At 38.6% G+C, this 21,774-nt stretch overlaps 1 protein-coding gene across 2 annotated transcripts in view; it reads right to left on the reverse strand.

Annotated features, from left to right (window-relative positions):
• Window positions 1–4,939: 4,939 nt before the first annotated feature.
• Window positions 4,940–21,774, reverse strand: part of LOC137762755 (interferon-activable protein 203-like) — a 51,077-nt gene continuing 34,242 nt past the window's right edge. For both annotated transcript variants that reach the window (XM_068541087.1, XM_068541086.1), the window contains one exon: window positions 4,940–5,255. In XM_068541087.1, coding sequence (XP_068397188.1) covers window positions 5,193–5,255 — 63 coding nt within the window. In that variant the 3' untranslated portion in view covers window positions 4,940–5,192. The remainder of the gene's footprint in view (window positions 5,256–21,774) is intronic.

Consider the following 21,774-nt stretch of genomic DNA (forward strand, 5'->3'; position numbering starts at 1 on the left):
GAGATGAAGCTGGGGTGCTGACTCAGTAGGAGGGCTTATTCTGCTGGAGGCATCAGCATTCCATGGAACTACATCCAAAGAGACAAGGCAAAACAGAGATTGGCTCAGGATATATCAGTAACTGGAACAATCCAATGTGGCAGGAAGGGTCTGTAATTTAAACCAGCGGTCCCCAACCTTTTTGGCACCAGGGACCAGTTTCATGGAAGACAATTTTTCCACGCGCGCGGGTGGGAGATAGTTTCAGGATGATTCAAGCACATTACATTTATTATTCCGCGGCTGATCTGACGGGAGGCGGAACTCAGGCAGTCATGAGAGCGATGGGGAGTGGCTGTAAATACAGATGAAGCTTCACTTGCTTACCTGCTGCTCACTTCCTGCTGTGCAGCTGGGTTCCTAACAGGCCAGGGACGGCGACGGGTCCCTAGCCCAGGGGTTGGGGACCCCTGATTTAAACCTTATGGGAGCCCCATAAAATAATATGAGACTCAAAGAAGTCCAGGCAACTGAGGCTTATATACCATCCTGAGCTAAGCAGAAGGGGGTAGGGGTCTGGGGCTTCAAAAGGGAGGAAGAAAATTCACAGGAAGATAAGAAGAACAGATGTTTGGTAAATAGATGTTTGCCCTACCATGCAGATAAGTCTTTCTGATGTAAAAAGCTACCTTTGGTAATAGCTCTCTTTCTGGTAGAGGCCCCCTATCTAAATTCTTTTAGGTAGGTTTAGGGAGATGTAAAAAGGTTTTCCTGAGTCTGCTGGTTCTTAATTGCCTTTAGCTCAAAATCCACATGTCAAAGTGCCATATTTGGGGGTGACATTGTGCTCCTCCTCATTCCTAACTCTTATTTAGACTCTTCAGTAGGTCTTGCATCATTTTCTCATGTGTCTCTTGGATTTGTTGCTTTAAGCGATTGCCCTCCAACTCTGGGATTTCTTTCCCCTGCCTATTCTGACTACTGGCCCTACCAATTATTGGCGCACACGGCCACCCTAGCCTCCTAAGGGAAGGGAGCTTGGGACTGGAAAGATGGATGTAAGAGGCAATAGGATCTAAGAAAAACATAACTATCTTCTCTACTTGAAGTTGCTAACATCTACTAGCTGTATACGTGCCAGATTCAACCTGTAATTTTTCCCTTATATCTCTTTCTGGAGGCTGTTGCTGGCACTTCTGATGTCTGATTGATGTGGCATTCCTTAATCAGATTACCAAAAGTTGGGTGTTGATTTTATTTTTGCAGAAAGCAGAACAGAAGTATCATATATTATATGACCTAAATGACAACACATGAAGGATGGAAGTATTGGTGTTTGGAAAAGAGAACAAAATCCAGTGTAAAGAAGGGGATAAACTTCAACTTACATTCTTCAAGCTGTCAAAAGCTGGAGAAAAACTACAGCTGAAACCTGAAGTTCATAGTTTCATTAAGGTGAGAACTTCACGGAGGAAAGTCAACTCTCCAAAAGGATAATGTTTTGTGTTTGCTTTCGGCGAACTGGACAGGTGCTATTGAAGAGGATATGGTGTGGAAGACCCTGATACTTAGTACACTTACAGCTTACAGAACTTAGGCGCTTCCTTTTAGGAAATCCACATCCCAGACACACAGTTAAAAGGACATGGACTTCATAAGGCAGAGACACATGCTGTGGTACCCACACAACCCGACAAACTGTTGAACACTTAGTGTTCAACACTAAGTCTAATGCAGGCGGTTTGCCCAAAGTTGGACAAGTTATTCTGAGAGATGTATATAAAAGTAGACACAGACCAGGTATAACTTGAGGACACATTTCTCAAAGTCAATTCCTTGCACCTAACATAGTCCAGGGAAATTGAGTCAGGATAAACCCCTACTGCTGACTTTTCATCTCTCCCTCATACCAGTACATCTTGCTGCCACTACTTGGTCCTCTTCCCCATTTCTTAGCATTGTTTGCACTGGCTGCTGTCTCCCTTTTTAAGAGTGGGGTGGAGACTTGAGACACTGGCATACGTGCCCTTGTTAAGTAGGAATGTATATCTCAAGCCAGATTTAACTTCAGGAGAGTGATTCAAGAGTGAACAATGTACTGGGAGGAAGGGAAGAAGATAATTTTATGAGAAGAAAAGAAAGATGCACTTTAGGAGGACAGTGGAAGCATTGAAGGGGTAATTGATCAACTTCATCTCAGACTATATATATTTTTTCTCCATCCAGGTTATTAAGGTCAAAAATTGAAATGAAATGGATCAATTCAGATCAACTGTTCTAAACAGCATTTAATTGAAGAATACCTAATACAGACAGCCTCTTCAATCAGATTGTGAGTTACCAGAGAGCAGCAGTACACAGGTTCCTTCCCAAACCCAGGTTAGTCAGAATGGGATAATTCCTGGATAAACAATTCCAAAATCTCAACATCTTATCACAATAGAAATGTATTTCTCATTCATTGCAGCCCACAGCCAGGACAGGGCTCTGCTCTATGTAAATACTCAGGGATATTATGTTGTTCAATATCTGTTGAATGAATAAAATGATTAATGGAAAATATGCACTATACGTAGTTACACAAGTTAATATAGATGAGTAAAAATAACCAAATTCACAGGAAATCAAATAACAAAGATTTATAGCATGAAAAGATTGTCAACCTCACTGATAATCTGAAAAATGAAGTTAATATAAAATTTACTTTTTTCTTATGTTTAAGTGTACTAGAAGACCACTGAGGTTCCAGAAGAGGGGTTGGCAAAATTTTTCTGTAAAGCACCAAATAGTATATATTTTAAACTATGCGGGCCCTAGAGTCTCTGTTACGAATGCTTAACCTTGCACTGGCTACAAAAGGAGCCATAGACAATCCATAGATGAATGAGAAGGTTTGTGTTCCAATAAAACTGTATGGTGGACATTGAAATTTGAATTTGATATAATTTTCATGTGTCACATTCTTCTTTTGATTTTTTCCCCAAGCATTAAAAAAATCTACATAAGAAAATTTTGTGATAATTTAAACTTCACCAAAATGAACATGTCTTTTCAAAAGTTACCTTTAAATCATGAAAAGGCAAGCCATAGATTGAGACATAATATTTGCTAGTCACATAGCCACTAAAGACCCTGTACCCAGAGTTTATAAAGGATTCTCAAAACTCAGTATTACGCAAACAAACAGCTGAATTTTTAAGATGGGCAAAAAAAAAAAAAAAAAAAAAATACATAGGTGGCAAATAAGGACATAAAAAGATGCTCAACCTAATTTATCTTTAGGGAAATACAAATTAAAACTACAGTGAGATACCACTATGCACCAATTAGAATGACTAAAATTTAAAAAGATTGACCATACCAGGGGCTGATGAAGATGAGGAGGAATTAGAACCGTCATACAATGGTGGCAGGAATGTTAAGTGGTACACTACTTGGCAAAAAAGTTGGATAGTTTCTTTGTTTTTTAAAATTAACATGCACCTACAATGCTAAACTCTGAGGTGGATGCAGAGCAACTGATATTCTCACACATTGCTCAGGGGAATGAAAAATGCTACAGCCACCTTAGAAAACAGTTTGGCAATTTCTTATATATTTGAAATACATTTACCATGTGAACCAACAGTCTCACCCCGAGATTTTTATTCATTGAAATGATAACACAGGTTCACACAAAAATCTGCATGGGAATATTTGCAGCAGTTTTATTTGTAAATATGTCAAAGTGTCAACAATCCAATTGTTCCTCACTTGGGAAATGGATAAGCAAAGTTTGGTGGGCCCACACATTGAATTCTATGCAGCAATAAACAGGAATAAACTGATACACACAACTAGGTGGATGGATGAATCCTAAACATACTATACTAAGTGAAAGAAGTCAGACTCAAAATGCTACGTACATTTTAACTTCCATTTTAGGAAACTCTGGAAAAGGGAAAAGTTTAAGTTAAGAAGCTATATCAGTGGTTGCCAGGAGCTTGGATTGGAGGAAGCGTTGACAATAAAGTGGCATGAAGGAAATTCTTGTTATGATGGAACTGTTCTAATCATTAGGAACATGATCTTACCTTCTGTTCCTTATTTTTCTTACTAGGAGAGTAAAAAGAAGAACACTATCAACCCTCTAGAGCTAATATAAGATTAAATGACAAAATAATTGCAAAACACCAGATACCAAATACGTGATCAAGAAATACACTGTAAGGAAACTATATTCAATATCCTGTAATAAACCATAATGGAAAAGAATACAAAAAAGAATACATTCATATGCATAGCTGAATCAGTTTGCTGTACAGCAGAAATTAACACACATTATAAATCAACTCTACTTCAATAAAATACATGTAAAAAAATACATTGTAAATTTCAGTGTTAGCTATCTACTTTCCGCCATTGTACTCCAAACTAAATTAATTATTCGTCAGTGTTTGCCTAATGCAAGTCTTTGCCTGGAGTAACTTCCTCATAGGATCCACACATGTGAGAACCAGGCAGTATAGCTGGAGAGCTACTTACCTGTTAGTACCTGAATAAGTAAGTGGAACCAGTTATTTCACATCAGACAGGGCTAGAATTACTTCCAACATACACTAGTGACTTCATGCAAATCATCAGAAGCTGCCTTGTTTGGTACACAAATTACCCAATTATGGCCCCTCCAGGAGATCAATTCTGAAAAGATATCATTGTTTTGGACTAAAGCAACTCCACCCTAGGATAGGGGTTGGCAATTGAAGCACAGACTGGATTTCAGCTGCTCTGCCTTCTTCTTGGGTTTCTTTGAGCAGGGCACAGCTTGTTCAACCTGTTCATTCTTGACCAGAGTTATAGTCTGTAAAGATCCCAACCAAAGTATAAATCCAAATATTGCTTGGGTCTTAAGTGTCCCTATCTGATTTGCAGCCCACAGGCTATTTGCTTTTAAGCAACGAACTAGACTCCTACGGAGGCATGTCTTTAGGAAAAATCATGTTTATTATGTTTTCCAAATTATAAAAGTTATAGATGCAAAATTAGGCATTGAGATGGTACAGAAAAGTATTAAAAAAATGAAAAACACCCCATTCCTAAGAATTAATGGCTACTATATATATTGTGGTATTTCCACCATATGTATACATATATACTTTTTTTTCTGTACTTAGATCTTAGCTCCATAAACATCAATATTAATGATATCCAGGTTTTTAGAAGAACAGCTCTAATCAGGTTTCCAAATATGATTCAGGATTGAATGGTTGTTCCTTGCTTTTCCTGGCCTTGGTGACCTTGAAGAAGAAAGAGATAAGATAAACAATGAGATGACCCTGATTATATATTTCTCCCTTCACTCACACTGTGTCACATTGCTATGGGCTGCATCCCTTTTTCTCTTCCCGTCTGAGGGGCTCTTCTCCCACTCTCACCTATATTCTTTAGTGAATTCCTGTCTTTTGAGTCACCACCCCCAATTCTTGGTTGGGACCCTGAAATGAGATATGCATTCACACCCAGCGTGAGTGCATGTGGACAGGCAGGAGTTGTTGGAGAACAAGAGAGAGGAAGGAGCAGGTGTACTCTATGCCAAGAGTTGAAGGGAAAGTTCTTACTGGAAAGAAAGGTGGAAGGAAGGGGCAAAAGTTATTCCTGGCACCATGTTGTGAAGGAAGGATTGGGATATCTCATTGAGAGTCTGAATAATGGCAAGATCAAAGAGCATGTGCATGTTGGTGGGAATGTAAATTGGTACACTATGGAGAACAGTATGGAGGTTCCTTAAAAAACTAAAAATAGAACTACCATACGACCCAGCAATCCCACTACTGGGCATATACCCTGAGAAAACCATAATTCAAAAAGAGACATGTACCACAATGTTCATTGCAGCTCTGTTTACAATAGCCAGGACATGGAAGCAACCTAAGTGTCCATCGACAGATGAATGGATAAAGAAGATGTGGCACATATATACAATGGAATATTACTCAGCCATTAAAAGAAATGAAACTGAGTCATTTGTAGTGAGGTGGATGGACCTGGAGACTGTCATACAGAGTGAAGTAAGTCAGAAAGAGAAAAACAAATACCGTATGCTAACACATATATATGGAATCTTAAAAAAAAAAAAAAAAAAGGTTCTGAAGAACCTAGGGGCAGGACAGGAATAAAGACGCAGACATAGAGAATGGACTTGAGGACATGGGGAGGGGGAAGAGTAAGCTGGGACGAAGTGAGGGAATGGCATGGACTTATATATACTACCAAATGTAAAATAGATAGCTAGTGGGAAGCAGTCACATAGCACAGGGAGATCAGCTCGGTGCTTTGTGACCACCTAGAAGGGTGGGATAGGGATGGTGGGAGGGAGACACAAGAGGGAGGAGATATGGTGTCATATGTATATGTATAGCTGATTCACTTTGTTATAAAGCAGAAACTAACACACGGTTGTAAAGCAATTATACTCCAATAAAGATGTTTTTAAAAAAAGGGGGATCATCAGAGTAGCTACTTCATAGGGTTATTCTGAAAATTAAATGAGAAGATCTATGTAAGATATTTAGCACATGTCCAAAATTATCCATATCATCCACTCAAGCAAGCTCTGTTCCACATTGACTATCTTCAGTAATAAGCAAATTTGACATTAGCTGATTCCACATGTTTTGTGCAATGATTGGGTCCTATGGGATTAAGTGCAATTAATTACTCCAAGTTTGATGTCCTTTTTCCTACATAGGCATCTATACACAGACTAGAAATCCAGAGAGCGCTAGAAGCACCATCATGATGAACGGCAGGGAGTAAAATTATAGTTTGAGAGTTTTTTACAACCTCAGTCACAGAAGAGATTTTGGGGAGAACACTCAATCGTAAAGACATTTTTTTATATCTACTATTTCACTTAAATGTCAGATTAGAGAATAGGCTTTAATTAAAGTTTGTAATAAGTAAAAATAAATAAATAAATAAAAAAGAGCATGTGCATTTCTGAGTGCCTGATATGTCAGCCTTTGTATTTGATCTGTTTGCATTCCAGTGCAGGCATACCTTGAAGATATTGTGGGTTCAGTTCCAGACCACTGTGATAAAGCAAATATTGCAATAAAATGGCACACAATTTATTTGTTTCCTCAGTGCATAGAAAACTTATGTTTATACTATACTGTAGTCTATTAATGCAATAGCATTAATTAATGTATTAATTAATGTATTAATGTACATACCTGAATCAAAAATACTTTATTGCTAAAAAGACATTAACCATCATCTGAATCTTCAGTGAGTCATAATCTTTTTTTTATGGAGGAGGATCTTGCCTGGATATGGATGGCTGCCGACTGATGAAGGTGATGGTTGCTGAAGGTTGGCGTGGTGGTAGCAATTTCTTAAATAAGACAATGATGAAGTCTGCTGGATTGACTGACTCTTCCTTTCATGGAAAATCTCTCTATAGCATGCATTGCTGTTTGATAGTGTAGGGGAACAAAGTTTGCCACCCCAAAATATGTCTTTCTGGCATGAGGATTAGTTTATGTTGATTATTTTTAAGAAACAGAAGAGTCTGTAAGTCTTTCTTTTCACCTCCCCTTTAGCTGCATAAATAATTTAGATAAAGGGGCTGTTCCCAGAATAAAGGCCTCATCAGAGGTATCTGCAAAGAATATGAGCTAGGTGTAGTGGAGGAAAACTTGGCAGGGCCCAGAGATCAGAGTCCATGCTGTGTCCCATCCTCTCTGCATGCCCAGAAAACATTTGTTTACCAAAATATTTGTTTTTCTATCTTCATGTGAATTGTCTTTCTCCCCAGTGGAAGTCCCAAACAACTACCCCCAACATCCTCTTTTGTCATTAACTGAAGATGGTATTTAAGGTAAGGGTTTCAGCCATCTTGGTGAGTTACTCACTTTTTCTGGGTCTCTCCCATGTATACATGCTATTAAACTTTTGTTTGCTTTACTTCTGTTAATCTGTCTCATGTCAATTTAATTCTTAGACCAGCTGAAGAATCCAGGAGGGTACAAGAATTTTTTTTCCTCACCGACAATAGCATTTTACACACAGTAGAACTTCTTTCAGTATTGGAACCAAACTTCTCAAACCCTGCCACAGTTATATCAACTAAGTTTGTGTAATATTCTAAATCCTTTGTTGTCATTTCAACAGTATTCACAGCAGCATCATCAGGAGCAGATTCCATCTTAAGAAGCCATTTTTTTTTGCTCACCCATAAGAAGCAACACATTATACGTTGAAGTTTCATCATGAGATTGCAGCAATTCAGTAACATCTTCAGGCTCCACTTCTAATTCTAGTTCATTTGCTATATCTACCATATCTACAGTTACTTCCTCCACTGAAGTCATGAACCTTTCAAAATCATCCATGAGGGTTGGAATCAAACTTCCTTCAAATTTCCTTCAAACTCTCATTCATGTTGGTATGTTGACCTCTTCCCATGAAATAGGAATGTTCTTAATGACATCTAGAATGGTGAATCCTTTCCAGAAGGTTTTTATTTGACTTTGCCCTGATCCATCAGAAGAATCATATCTATTGCAGCTATAGCCTTGTGAAATGTATTTCTTAAATAATAATCCCTGGGCTGCAGAATGGATCTTGTGTTAGCATGATAACATTAATCTCGTTGTACGTCTCCATCAGTGCTCTTAGGTGATCAGGTGCATTGTCAATGAGCAGTAATATTTTAAAAGGAATCTTTTTTTTTTTTTTTTTCTGAGCAGTAGGTCTCAACAGTGGGCTTAAAATATTCAGTAAACCATGTTGTAAACAGATGCACTGTCGTCCAGGCTTTATTGTGCCATTTACAAGAGCAGAGGCGGAGTAGATTTAGCAATCTTAAAGGCCCTCAGATTTTCAGAGTGGTCAGTGAACACTGATTTCAACTTAGTCACCAGCTGCATTAGCCTATAACAGGAGAGTCAGTCCATCCTTCAAAGCTTTAAAGCCATGCACTGACTTCTCCTCTCTAGCTATGGAAGTCCTAGATGGCATCTTCTTCCAATATAAGGCTGTTTCATCTTCAGTGAAAATCTGTTGTTGAGTGTAGCAACCTTTATCAGTCGTCTCTGCTAGATCTTCTGTATAACTTAGCTGCAGCTTCTACATCAGCAGCACTCGCTGCTTCACCTTGTACTTTTATGTTATAGAGATGGCTTCTTAAACCTCATGAACCAACTTCTGCTAACTTCAAACTTTTCTTCTGCAGATTTCTCATGTCTCTCAGCCTTCACAGAATTGAAAAGTGTTAGGGCCTTACTCTGGGACTATTGTAGCTGGTTTGACCTTCTATCCAGACCACTAAAACTTTTTCCATATCAAAAATACGGCTGTTTTGCTTTGTTATTCATAGGTTCACTGGTGTAACATTTTAAAATTCCTTTAAAACGCTTTTCTGTGCATTCACAACTTGATCAAAGAAATTCGCCATTTTATATGGGTGCGCGGTTCATGGCACTCCAAATGATTTCAATAGTAACATCACTTATCACAGATCACCATGACAAATATAAGAATAATGAAAAAGCCTGAAATATTATGAGACTTGCCAAACATGACACAGAGACTCAAAGTGACAAATGTTTTGGAAAAATGGCACCAGGAGACTTGCTCTACACAGGATTGCTACAAACCCTCAATTTCTCAATTTGTAAAAAAAAAAAAAAAAAAAAAGCAATATCTGGAAAGCACAAGAAAGTGAAAGTGAAGTGCAATAAAACAAGGTATGGCTGTATTAACTTTTGTTAGTGTTCCAGGAATCCATCCCACATGAATGTGTATATGTGAGTTTGACAAAGACCATGGAATTTGCCCTGTAGGACCAAACACCTCTGTTGTAGACAAGTATGTGTATCTCACTAAAGGCAGGTAACTTTGTGTTCTGAAATTCTCAGGGGCATCCTTGATCATTTAGATCAAAATGAGTTCTGTTAACTATCCTCTGGGATAAAAGGTATTTCTTCCATTCTATAGATGATGAATCAGAGGTTCCTAGTATTTAAGTTATTAGTCGCCTAGCAAATGACAGAGCCAGTATTTGAAACAAATCTGCCTTAAGGAAGTCCAAATTTAGTAAATAATCTACCTGGTCTGAAAATTCAAACAATTCTACAATATTTAGCTTAGATATCATATCCTTTGATAGCCTCTCTGAAGTTTCTCTCTTCAATATGATTAAAAATACCCTTAAATGAAAACTATAAGATGCTGATGAAAGAAATTGAAGATGACACAAACAGATGGAAAGGTATATCATGTTCTTGGATTGGAAGAATCAATATTGTTAAAATGACCATACTACCTAAGGCAATCAACAGATTCAATGCAATCCCTATCAAATTACCAATAGCGTTTTTCAAAGAACTGGAAAAAAAATTTTTAATTTGTATAGAAACACAAAAGACTCCAAATAGCCAAAACAATCTTGAGAAAGAAGAATGGAGCTGGAGGAATCACGCTCCCTGACTTCAGACTACTACAAAGCTACAGTAATCAAAACAGTATGGTGCTGCCATAGAAACAGACATATAGATCAATGGAACAGGATAGAAAGCCCAGAAATAAACCCACACACTTATGGTCAATTAATTGATGACAAAGGAGGCAAGAATATACAATGGAGAAAAGGCAGTCTGTTCAATAAGTGGTGCTGGGAAAACTGGACAGCTACATCTAAAAGAATCAAATTAGAACATTCTCTAACACCATATACAAAAATAAACTCAGAATGGATTAAGGACCTAAATGTAAAACCGGATACTATAAAACACCTATCACAAACATAGGCAGAACACTCTTTGAAATAAATTGCAGCAATATTTTTTTTGGATCAGTCTCCTAGAGTAATGGAAATGAAAACAAAAATAACCAAATGGGACCTAAGTAAACTTAAAGTTTTGCATAGCAAAGGAAACCATAAACAAAACGAAAAGACAACCTATGGCCTCAGAGAAAATATTTGCAAATGATGCTACCAACAAGGGATTAATTTCCAAAATACACAAACAGCTCATACAGCTTAATATCAAAATAACAAACCCAATCAAAAAATGGGCAGAGGATCTAAATATACATTTCTCTAAAGAAGACATATAGATGGCCAACAAACTCATAAAAAGATGCTCAATATTGCTAAGTATTAGAGAAATGCAAATCAAAACTACAATGAAGTGTAACCTCACACCAGTCAGAATGGCAATCATTAAAAAGACTACAAGGGGGCGGAGTCAAGATGGCAGTATGGGAAGACACCAAGTTACCATCTCCCCACAACTAGGGAGCCTGCCTGCTGCTGGTGGAGGACCCTGATGCCCAAAGAGACGGAGAAACCCTGAAATGAATGGGTAGGATGTGGGGGGACTGAAGGGGGAGGCCAGACAGGATTGGCACCCCTGAGGCTAGGGAGATCAGGAGAGGCAGGTGGGAGGGGTCCTCTGGGAGGAGGAGCTGGAGAGGAATGGAGGGCGATTGCCCCACCCACTCGGGCCCAGGGAGCCTGCTGAGCTCCCAGGCCAATGCCGTGCCCTCCAAAGGCCCCTCCAGGCCACGTGGGTCCTTGGGGGCATAGGAGGGAGGTCAGGGAGATCAGGAGAGGCAGGCAGGAGGGGCCCTCTGGGAGGGAGGAGCAGGAGAGGAGAGGAGGGCGTTTGCCCCGCCCACTCAAGCCCAGGAAGCCCGCTGGGCTCCCAGGTGAGGTCCCCTGTGCTCTGAGACCTCTGTTCCATTGAGCCTAGTCCCCACCCCTCACTGCTCCCAGAGCCTTTTCCAGCACTGTGGGTCCTAAGCATAGGCCCTGCCCACTGCCCAAACCTCGCCCTTGCTTAGGCCCCACCCTCCACAGTCAAGGCCTTTTCCACCTTTTTTTTTTCTTTTTTTTCCTTTTTTTTTTTTTCCCTCCTCCTCTTTTTTACTATTGTGGTACTGTTGTACCTTCCAGTTGATAATTCATTTATATTTTTATTTTTATGTTCTTTCTAACATATCTGTTAGTTTCCTAGTCCAATTTTATTTTTTACCTTGTTATTGTTCTCTCTCTCTTTTTTTTTTTTTTTTTTTGCCACCCCACACGGCTTGCAGGACCTTGGTTTATGAGCCAGGGGTCGGGCAGAAGCTCCTGCAGTGGGACTTCCAAGTCCAAACCACTGGACTAACAGAGAATCTCAGACCCCAGGGGATATTCATCAAACTGAGGTCTCACAGAGGTCCTCAACTCAGCACCAAGTCCCAGTTCTACCCAATAGCCTACAAATTCCAGCTTTGGAAGCCTTAGGCCAAACAGCAAGTAAGACAGGAACACCACCCAACTAATTAATAAAAAAAAAAAAAAAAAAGTGAGATGGCAAAAAAAATATGTCACAGATGAAGAAGCAAGGTAAAAAACCTACAACACCAAATAAATGAAGAGAAAACATGCAATTTACCTGAAAAAGAATTCAGAGTAATGATAGCAAAGATGATGCAGAATCTTGGAAATAGAATGGAGGCACGGATTGAGAAAATACAAGAAATATTTAACAAAGATCTAGAAGAAATAAAGAACAAACAAAGAGAGATGAACAACACAATAACTGAAATGAAAAATTCACTAGAAGGAATCAATAACAGAATAACTGAGGCAGAAGAACGAATAAGTGAGCTGGAAGACAAAATGGTGGAAATAACTGCTGAGGAGCATAATAAAGAAAAAAAAATGAAAAGAATTGAAGACTATCTCAGAGACCTCTGGGACAACACTAAATGGACCAACATTTGCATTATAGGGGTCCCAGAAGAAGAAGAGAAAAAGAAAAGGTCTGAGAAAATATTTGAAGAGATTATAGTCGAAAACTTCCCTAACATGTGAAAGGAAATAGTCATCCAAGTCCAGGAAGCACAGAGAGTCCCATACAGGATAAACCCAAGGAGAAACATGGCAAGACTCATATTAATCAAACTAACAAAAATTAAATTCAAAGAAAAAATATTAAAAGCAGAAAGAGAAAAGCAAAGATAATATACAAAGGAATACCCATAAGCAGATTTTTCAGCAGAAACTCTGCTGGCCAGAAGGGAGTGGCAGGATATACTTAAAGTGATGAAAGAGAAAAACCTACAACCAGTATTACTCTACCCAGCAAGGATCTCATTCAGATTTAACGAGAAATCAAAAGCTTTTCAGACAAGCAAAAGCTAAGAGAATTCAGCACCACCAAACCAGCTTTACAACAAATGCTAAAGAAACTTATCTAGGTGGGAAAAACAAGAGAAGAAAAAGACCCACAAAAACAAAGCCAAAACAATTTTAAAAAATGGTAATAGGAGCATACATATCAATAATAACTTTCAATGTAAATGTATTAAATGTCCCAACCAAAAGACACACACTGGCTGAATGGATACAAAAATAAGACCCGTATACATGCTGTCTACAAGAGACCCACTTAAGACCTAGGGACACATACAGACTGAAAGTGAAAGGATGGAAAAAGATATTCCATGAAAATGGAAATCAAAAGAAAGCTGGAGTAGCAATACTCATATCAAATAAAATAGACTTTAAAATAAAGACTGTTACATGAGATAAGGAAGGACACTACATAATGATCAAAGGATCAATCCAAGAAGAACATATAACAATTATAAATGTTTATGAACCCAACATAGGAGCACCTCAATATATAAGGCAAATGCTAACAACCATGAAAGGAGAAATCGACCGTAACACAATAATAGTAGGGGACTTTAACACCACACTTACACCAATGTACATATCATCCAAACAAAAAATAAATAAGGAAACACAAGCTTTAAATGACACAATAGACCAGATAGATTTAACTGATATTTATAGACCATTCCACCCAAAAGTGGCAGAATACACTTTCTTCTCAAGTGCACACGAAACATTCTCCAGGATACATCACATCTTTGGACACAAATCAAACCTCGGAAAATTTAAGAAAATTGAAATTGTATCAAGCATCTTTTCTGACTACAACACTATGAGATTGGAAATCAATTACAGGAAAAAAAACTGAAAAAACACAAATACATGGAGGCTAAACAGTGCACTACTAGATAACCAAGAGACCACTGAAGAAATCAAAGAAGAAATTTAAAAATACATAGAAACAAATGACAATGAAAACACATCAACCCAAAAGCTATGGGACGCAGCAAAAGCAGTTCTAAGAGGGAAGTTTATAGCAATTCAATATCACCTCAATAAACAAGAAAAATCTCAAATACACAATCTAACCATACACTTAAAACAACTACAGAAAGAACAAAGAAAACCCAAAGTCAGTAGAAGGAAAGAAATCATAAAGGTCAGAGGAGAAATAATGAAATAGAAATGAAGAAAACAATAGCAAGGATCAATAAAACTAAAAGTTGGTTCTTTGAGAAGATAGACAAAATTGATAAACCCTTAGCCAGACTCATCAAGAAAAAAAAGGGAGAGTACGCAAATCAATAAAATTAGAAATGAAAAAGGAGAAATCACAACTGACACTGCAGAAATACAAAGGAATATAAGAGACTACTACAAACAACTTTATGCCAATAAAATGGACAGCCACGAAGAAATGGACAAATTCTTGGAAAGGTACAATTTTCCAAGACTGAACCAGGAAGAATTAGAAAATATAAACAGACCTATCACAAGTAATGAAATTGAAACCGTAATTAAAAATCTTCCAACAAACAAAAGTCCAGGACCAGATGGTTTCACAGGTGAATTCTATCACACATTTAGAGAAAAGCTAACACTGATCCTTCTCAAACTCTTCTAAAAATTGCAGAGGGAGAAACACTCCCAAATTCATTCTAGAAAGCCACCATCACCCTGATACCAAAACCAGAAAAAGATATCCCCAGAAAAGAAAATTATAGGACAATATCACTGATGAACATAGATGCAAAAATCCTGAACAAAATACTAGCAAACAGAATATAGCAACACATTAAAAGGATCATACACCACAGTCAAGTGGGATTCATCCCAGGGATGCAAGGATTCTTTAATATACACAAATCAATCAATGTGATACACCACATTAACAAATTAAGGAATAAAAACCATATGAACATCTCAATAGATGCAGAAAAAGCTTTTGACAAAACTCAACACCTATTTATGACAAAAACCCTCCAGAAAATGGGTATAGAGGGAACCTACCTCAATATAATAAAGGCCATATATGACAAACCCACAGCAAGTACCATACTCAATGGTGAAAAACTGAAAGCATTTCCACTAAGATCAGGAACAAGACAAGGATGTCCACTCTTGCCACTCTTATTCAACATATTTTTGGAAGTCCTAGCCATGGCAATCAGAGAAGAAAAAGAAAGAAAAAGAATACAAATTGGAAAAGAAGAAGTAAAACTGTCACTGTTTGCAGATAACATGATGCTATACATAGAAAATCCTAAAGATGTCACCAGAAAACTAATAGAACTAATCAATGAATTTGGTAAGGTTGCAGGATACGAAATTACTGCACAGAAATCTCTGGCATTCCTATACACCAACAATGAAAAATCAGAAAGAGAAATTAAGGAAACACTATCATTTACAATTGCAACAGAAAGAATAAAGTACCTAGGAATAAACCTGCATAAGGAGGTGAAAGACTTGTACTCAGGAAACTATAAAATACTGATGAAAGAAATCAAAGATGACATAAACAGATGGAGAAATATACCATGTCCTTGGATTGGAAGAATCAAAAGCAATCCACAGATTCAATGCAATCCCTATCAAACTACAATGGCATTCTTCACAGAATTAGAACAAAAAGTTTTACAAGTTGTAAGGAAACACAAAAGACCCTGAATTGCCAAAGCAATCTTGAGAAAGAAAAATGGGGTTGGAGGAATCAGACTCCCTGACTTCAAACTATACCACAAAGCTACAGTAATCAAGACAGTATGGTACTGGCACAAAAACAGAAATATAGATCAATGGTACAGGATAGAATGCCCAAAGATAAACTCACGCACATATGGTCACCTAAGTTACAACAAAGGAAACAAGAACATACAATGGAGAAAAGACAGCCTCTTCAATAAGTGGTGCTGGGAAAACTGGACAACTACATGTAAAAGAATGAAATTAGAGCACTACCTAACACCATACACAAAAATAAACTCCAAATGGATTAAAGACATAAATGTAAGACCAGACACTATAAATCTCTTAGAGGAAAACATAGGAAAAACACTCTTTGACAAAAACCACAGCAAGATCTTTTTGGTCCCACCTCCTAGAGTAATAGAAAAAAACCAAAAATAAACAAATGGGACTTAATTAAACTTAAAAGCTTATGCACAGCAAAGGAAACCATAAACAAGACAAAAAGACAACCCTCAGAATGGGAGAAAATATTTGCAAATGAAACAACAGACAAAGGATTAATCTCCAAAATATGCAAACAGCTCATGGAGATCAATATAAAAACAAACAAACAATCCAATTAAAAAATGGGCAGAAGACCTAAATTGACATTTCACCAAGGAAGACATACAGATGGCCAAGAGGCACATGAAAAGATGCTCAACATCACTAATTATTAGAGAAATGCAAATCAAAACTACAATGAGGTATCACCTCACGCCGGTCAGAATGGCCATTATCAAAAAATCTAGAAACAATAAATGCTGGAAAGGGTGTGGGGAAAAGGAAATCCTGCTGCATTGTTGGTGAGAATGTAAATTGATACAACCACTATGGAAAAGAGGATGATGACCTAGAGGGGTGGGATAGGGTGGATGGGAGGGAGGCTCAAGAGGGAAGGACATATATGCATATGGCTGATTCACTATGGTGTACAATAGAAACTAACACAGTATTGTAAAGCAATTATACTCCAATAAAAATATATTTTTAAAAAGATACTATGTGGATTAAATGAGATAATGTAAAGAAAAAAAAGTTACAAGTAACAAATGCTGGAGAGGGTGTGGAGAAAAAGAAACCTTCCTTACACTCTTGTTGGGAATGTAAATTGGTGCAGCCACTATGCAGAACAGCATGGAGGTTCCTTAAAAAGCTAAAAATAGAGTTACCATATGACCCAGCAATCCCACTACTGGGTGTATGCCCTGAGAAAACCATAATTCAAAAAGAGACATGGGGGGTCTGGGCAAGATGGCAGAAGAGTAAGACACGGAGATCACCTTCCTTCCCACAGATACATTAGAAATACATCTACACGTGGAACTGCTCCTACAGAACACCCACTGAACGCTGGCAGAAGATGTCAGACCTCCCAAAAGGCAAGAAACTCCCCACGTACTTGGGTAGGGAAAAAGAAAAAAGAAATAACAGACAAAAGAATAGGGACGGGACCTGCACCAGTGGGAGGGAGCTGTGAAGCAGGAAAGGTTTCCACACACTAGGAAGCCCCTTTGCGGGCGGAGACTGCAGGTGGCAGAGGGGGGAAGCTTCGGAGCCACGGAGGAGAGCACAGCCACAGGGGTGCAGAGGGCAAAGCGGAGAGATTCCTGCACAGAGGCTCGGCGACGAGCAGCACTCACCAGCCCAAGAGGCTTCTCTGCTCACCCACCAGGGTGGGCGGGGGCTGGGAGCTGAGGCTCGGGCTTAGGTCGGATTGCAGGGAGAGGACTGGGGTTGGCTGCTTGAACACAGCCTGAAGGGGTTAGCGCAACACAGCTAGCCGGGACGGAGCCCAAGAAAAAGTCTGCAGCCGCCGAAGAAGCAAGAGACTTTTTCTTGCCTCTTTGTTTCGCGGTGCGCGAGGAGAGGGGATTCAGAGCGCCGCCTAAAAGAGCTCCAGAGACGGGCGCGAGCCGCAGCTATCAGCACGGATCCGAGAGACGGGCATGAGACGCTAAGGCTGCTGCTGCCCCCACCAAGAAGCCTGTGTGCGAGCACAGGTCACTATCCACACCACCCCTCCCAGGAGCCTGTGCAGCCCACCACGGCCAGGCTCCCGTGATCCGGGGACAACTTCCCCGGGAGAACGCACGGCGCGCCTCAGGCTGCTGCAACGTCATGCCGGCCTCTGTCCCCGGAGGCTCGCCCCGCATCCGTACCCATCCCTCCCCCCATGCCTGAGTGAGCCAGAGCCCCCAAAGCAGCTGCTCCTTTAACCCCGTCCTGTGTGAGCGAAGAACAGACGCCCTCAGGTGACCTACACGCAGAGGCGGGTCCAAATCCAAAGCTGAACCCCGGGAGCTGTGCGAACAAAGAAGAGAAAGGGAAATTTCTCCCAGCAGCCTCAGAAGCAGTGGATTAAAGCTCCACAAACAACTTGATGTACCTGCATCTGTTGAATACCTGAATAGACAACGAATCATCCCAAATTCAGGAGGAGGACTTTGGGAGCAGGATATATTAATTTTTCCCCTTTTCCTTTTTTTGTGAGTGTATATGTGTATGTTTCTGGGTGAGATTTTGTCTGTATAGCTTTGCTTTCACCATTTGTCCTCGGGTCTGTCTGTTTTTGTTTTTATTTTTACTTAAAAATTTTTTTTCTTAATAATTTTTTCCTTATTTTCTATTTTTAAAAATTAAAAAAAAATTTTTCTTAATAAGTTTTTTCATATTATTTATTTTAAAAAATTAAAAAAAAATTTTTCTTAATAATTTTTTTCTTATTTTTTATTATAAAAAATTAATAAATTTATTTTAAAAAATTAAAAAAATTTTTCTTAATAAATTTTTTCTTAATTTTCTTCTTATTTTTTATTATAATAGCTTAACTTTATTTTATTTTATTTTATTTTATCCTCTTTCTTTCTTTCTTTCTATTTTTTCTCCCTTTTATTCTGAGCCGTGTGGATGAAAGGCTCTTGGTGCTCCAGCCAGGCATCAGGGCTGTGCTTCTGAGGTAGGAGAGCCAACTTCAGGACACTGGTCCACAAGAGACCTCCCAGCTACACGTAATACCAAACTGCAAAAATCTCTCAGAGATCTCCATCTCAACATCAAGACCCAGCTTCACTCAATGACCAGCAAGCTACAGTGCTGGACACCCTATGCCAAACAACTAGCAAGACAGGAACACAGCCCCATCCATTAGCAGAGAGGCTGCCTAAAATCATAATAAGGCCACAGACACCCCAAAACACACCACCAGATGTGGACCTGCCCACCAGAAAGGCAAGATCCAGTCTCATCCACCAGAACACAGGTATTAGTCCCCTCCACCAGGAAGCCTACACAACCCACTGAACCAACCTTAGCCACTGGGGACAGATACCAAAAACAATGGGAACTACGAACCTGCAGCCTGTGAAAAGGAGACTCCAAACACAGTAAGACAAGCAAAATGAGAAGACAGAAAAACACACAGCAGATGAAGGAGCAGGGTCAAAACACACCAGACCTAACAAATGAAGAGGAAATAGGCAGTCTACCTGAAAAAGAATTCAGAATAATGATAGTAAAGATGATCCAAAATCTTGGAAATAGAATGAAGAAAATATAAGAAACGTTTAACAAGGACCTAGAAGAACTAAAGAGGAACTAAGCAACAATGAAAAACACAATAAATGAAATTAAAAGTACTCTAGACGGGATCAATAGCAGAATAACTGAGTCAGAAGAACAGATAAGTGACCTGGAAGATAAAATAGTGGAAATAACTACTGTAGAGCAGAATAAAGAAAAAAAGAATGAAAAGAACTGAGGACAGTCTCAGAGACCTCTGAGACAATATTAAACACACCAACATTCGAATTATAGGGGTCCCAGAAGAAGAAGAGAAAAAAAAAAGGGACTGAGAGAATATTTGAAGAGATTTTAGTTGAAAACTTCCCTAATATGGGAAAGGAAATAGTTAATCAAGTCCTGGAAGCACAGAGAGACTCCATACAGGATAAATCCAAGGAGAAACATGCCAAGACACATATTAATCAAACTATCAAAAATTAAATATAAAGAAAACATATTAAAAGCAGCAAGGGAAAAACAACAAATAACACACAAGGGAATCCCCATAAGGTTAACAGCTGATCTTTCAGCAGAAACTCTGCAAGCCAGAAGGGAGTGGCAGGATATACTTAAAGTGATGAAAGGGAAAAACCTACAACCAAGATTACTCTACCCAGCAATGATCTCATTCAGATGTGATGGAGAAATTAAAACCTTTAGAGACAAGCAAAAGCTGAGAGAGTTCAGCACCACCAAACCAGCCTTACAACAAATGCTAAAGGAACTTCTCTAGGCAAGAAACACAAGAGAAGGAAAACACCTACAATAACAAACCCAAAACATTTAAGAAAATGGGAATAGGAACATACATATTGATAATTACCTTAAATGTAAATGGATTAAATGCTCCCACCAAAAGACACAGACTGGCTGAATGGATACAAAAACAAGACTCATATATATGCTGTCTGCAAGAGACCCACTTCAGACCTAGAGACACATACAGACTGAAAGTGAGGGGATGGAAAAAGATATTCCATTCAAATGGAAATCAAAAGAAAGCTGGAGTAGCAATTCTCATATCAGACAAAATAGACTTTAAAATAAAGACTATTACAAGAGACAAAAAAGGACACTATATAATGATCAAGGGATCAATCCAAGAGGAAGGTATAACAATTGTAAATATTTATGCACCCAACATAGGAGCACCTCAATACATAAGGCAAATACTAACAGCCATAAAAGGGGAAATCGACAGTAACACAATCATAGTAGGGGACTTTAACACCCCACTTTCACCAATGGACAGATCATCCAAAATGAAAATAAATAAGGAAACACAAGCTTTAAATGATACATTAAACAAGATGGACTTAATTGATATTTATAGGACATTCCACCCCAAAACAACAGAATACACATTTTTCTCAAGTGCTCATGGAACATTCTCCAGGATAGATCATATCTTGGCTCACAAATCAAGCCTTGGTAAATTTAAGAAAATTGAAATCGTATCAAGTATCTTTTCCGACCACAACGCTATGAGACTAGATATCAATTACAGAAAAAGATCTGTAAAAAATACAAACACATGGAGGCTACACAATACACTACTTAATAACGAAGTGATCACTGAAGAAATCAAAGGGGAAATCAAAAAATACATAGAAACAAATGACAATGGAGACACGACGACCCAAAACCTATGGGATACAGCAAAAGCAGTTCTAAGAGGGAAGTTTATAGCAATACAAGCCTACCTCAAGAAACAGGAAACATCTCGAATAAACAACCTAACTTTGCACCTAAAGCAATTAGAGAAAGAAGAACAAAAAAAACCCCAAAGCTAGCAGAAGGAAAGAAATTATAAAGATCAGATCAGAAAAAAATGAAAAAGAAATGAAGGAGACAATAGCAAATATCAATAAAACTAAAAGCTGGTTCTTTGAGAAGATAAACAAAATTGATAAACTATTAGCCAGACTCATCAAGAGAAAAAGGGAGAAGACTCAAATCAATAGAATTAGAAATGAAAAAGGAGAAGTAACCACTGACACTGCAGAAATACAAACGATCATGAGAGATTACTACAAGCAACTCTATGCCAATAAAATGGACAACCTGGAAGAAATGGACAGATTCTTAGAAATGCACAAGCTGCCGAGACTGAACCAGGAAGAAATAGAAAATATGAACAGACCAATCACAAGCACTGAAATTGAAACTGTGATTAAAAATCTTCCAACAAACAAAAGCCCAGGACCAGATGGCTTCACAGGAGAATTCTATCAAACATTCAGAGGAGAGCTAACACCTATCCTTCTCAAACTCTTCCAAAATATTGCAGAGGGAGGAACACTCCCCAACTCATTTTACGAAGCGACCATCACCCTGATACCAAA

Source organism: Eschrichtius robustus, chromosome 3 (assembly GCF_028021215.1).
Source record: "Eschrichtius robustus isolate mEscRob2 chromosome 3, mEscRob2.pri, whole genome shotgun sequence".
Lineage (NCBI taxonomy): Eukaryota > Metazoa > Chordata > Mammalia > Artiodactyla > Eschrichtiidae > Eschrichtius > Eschrichtius robustus.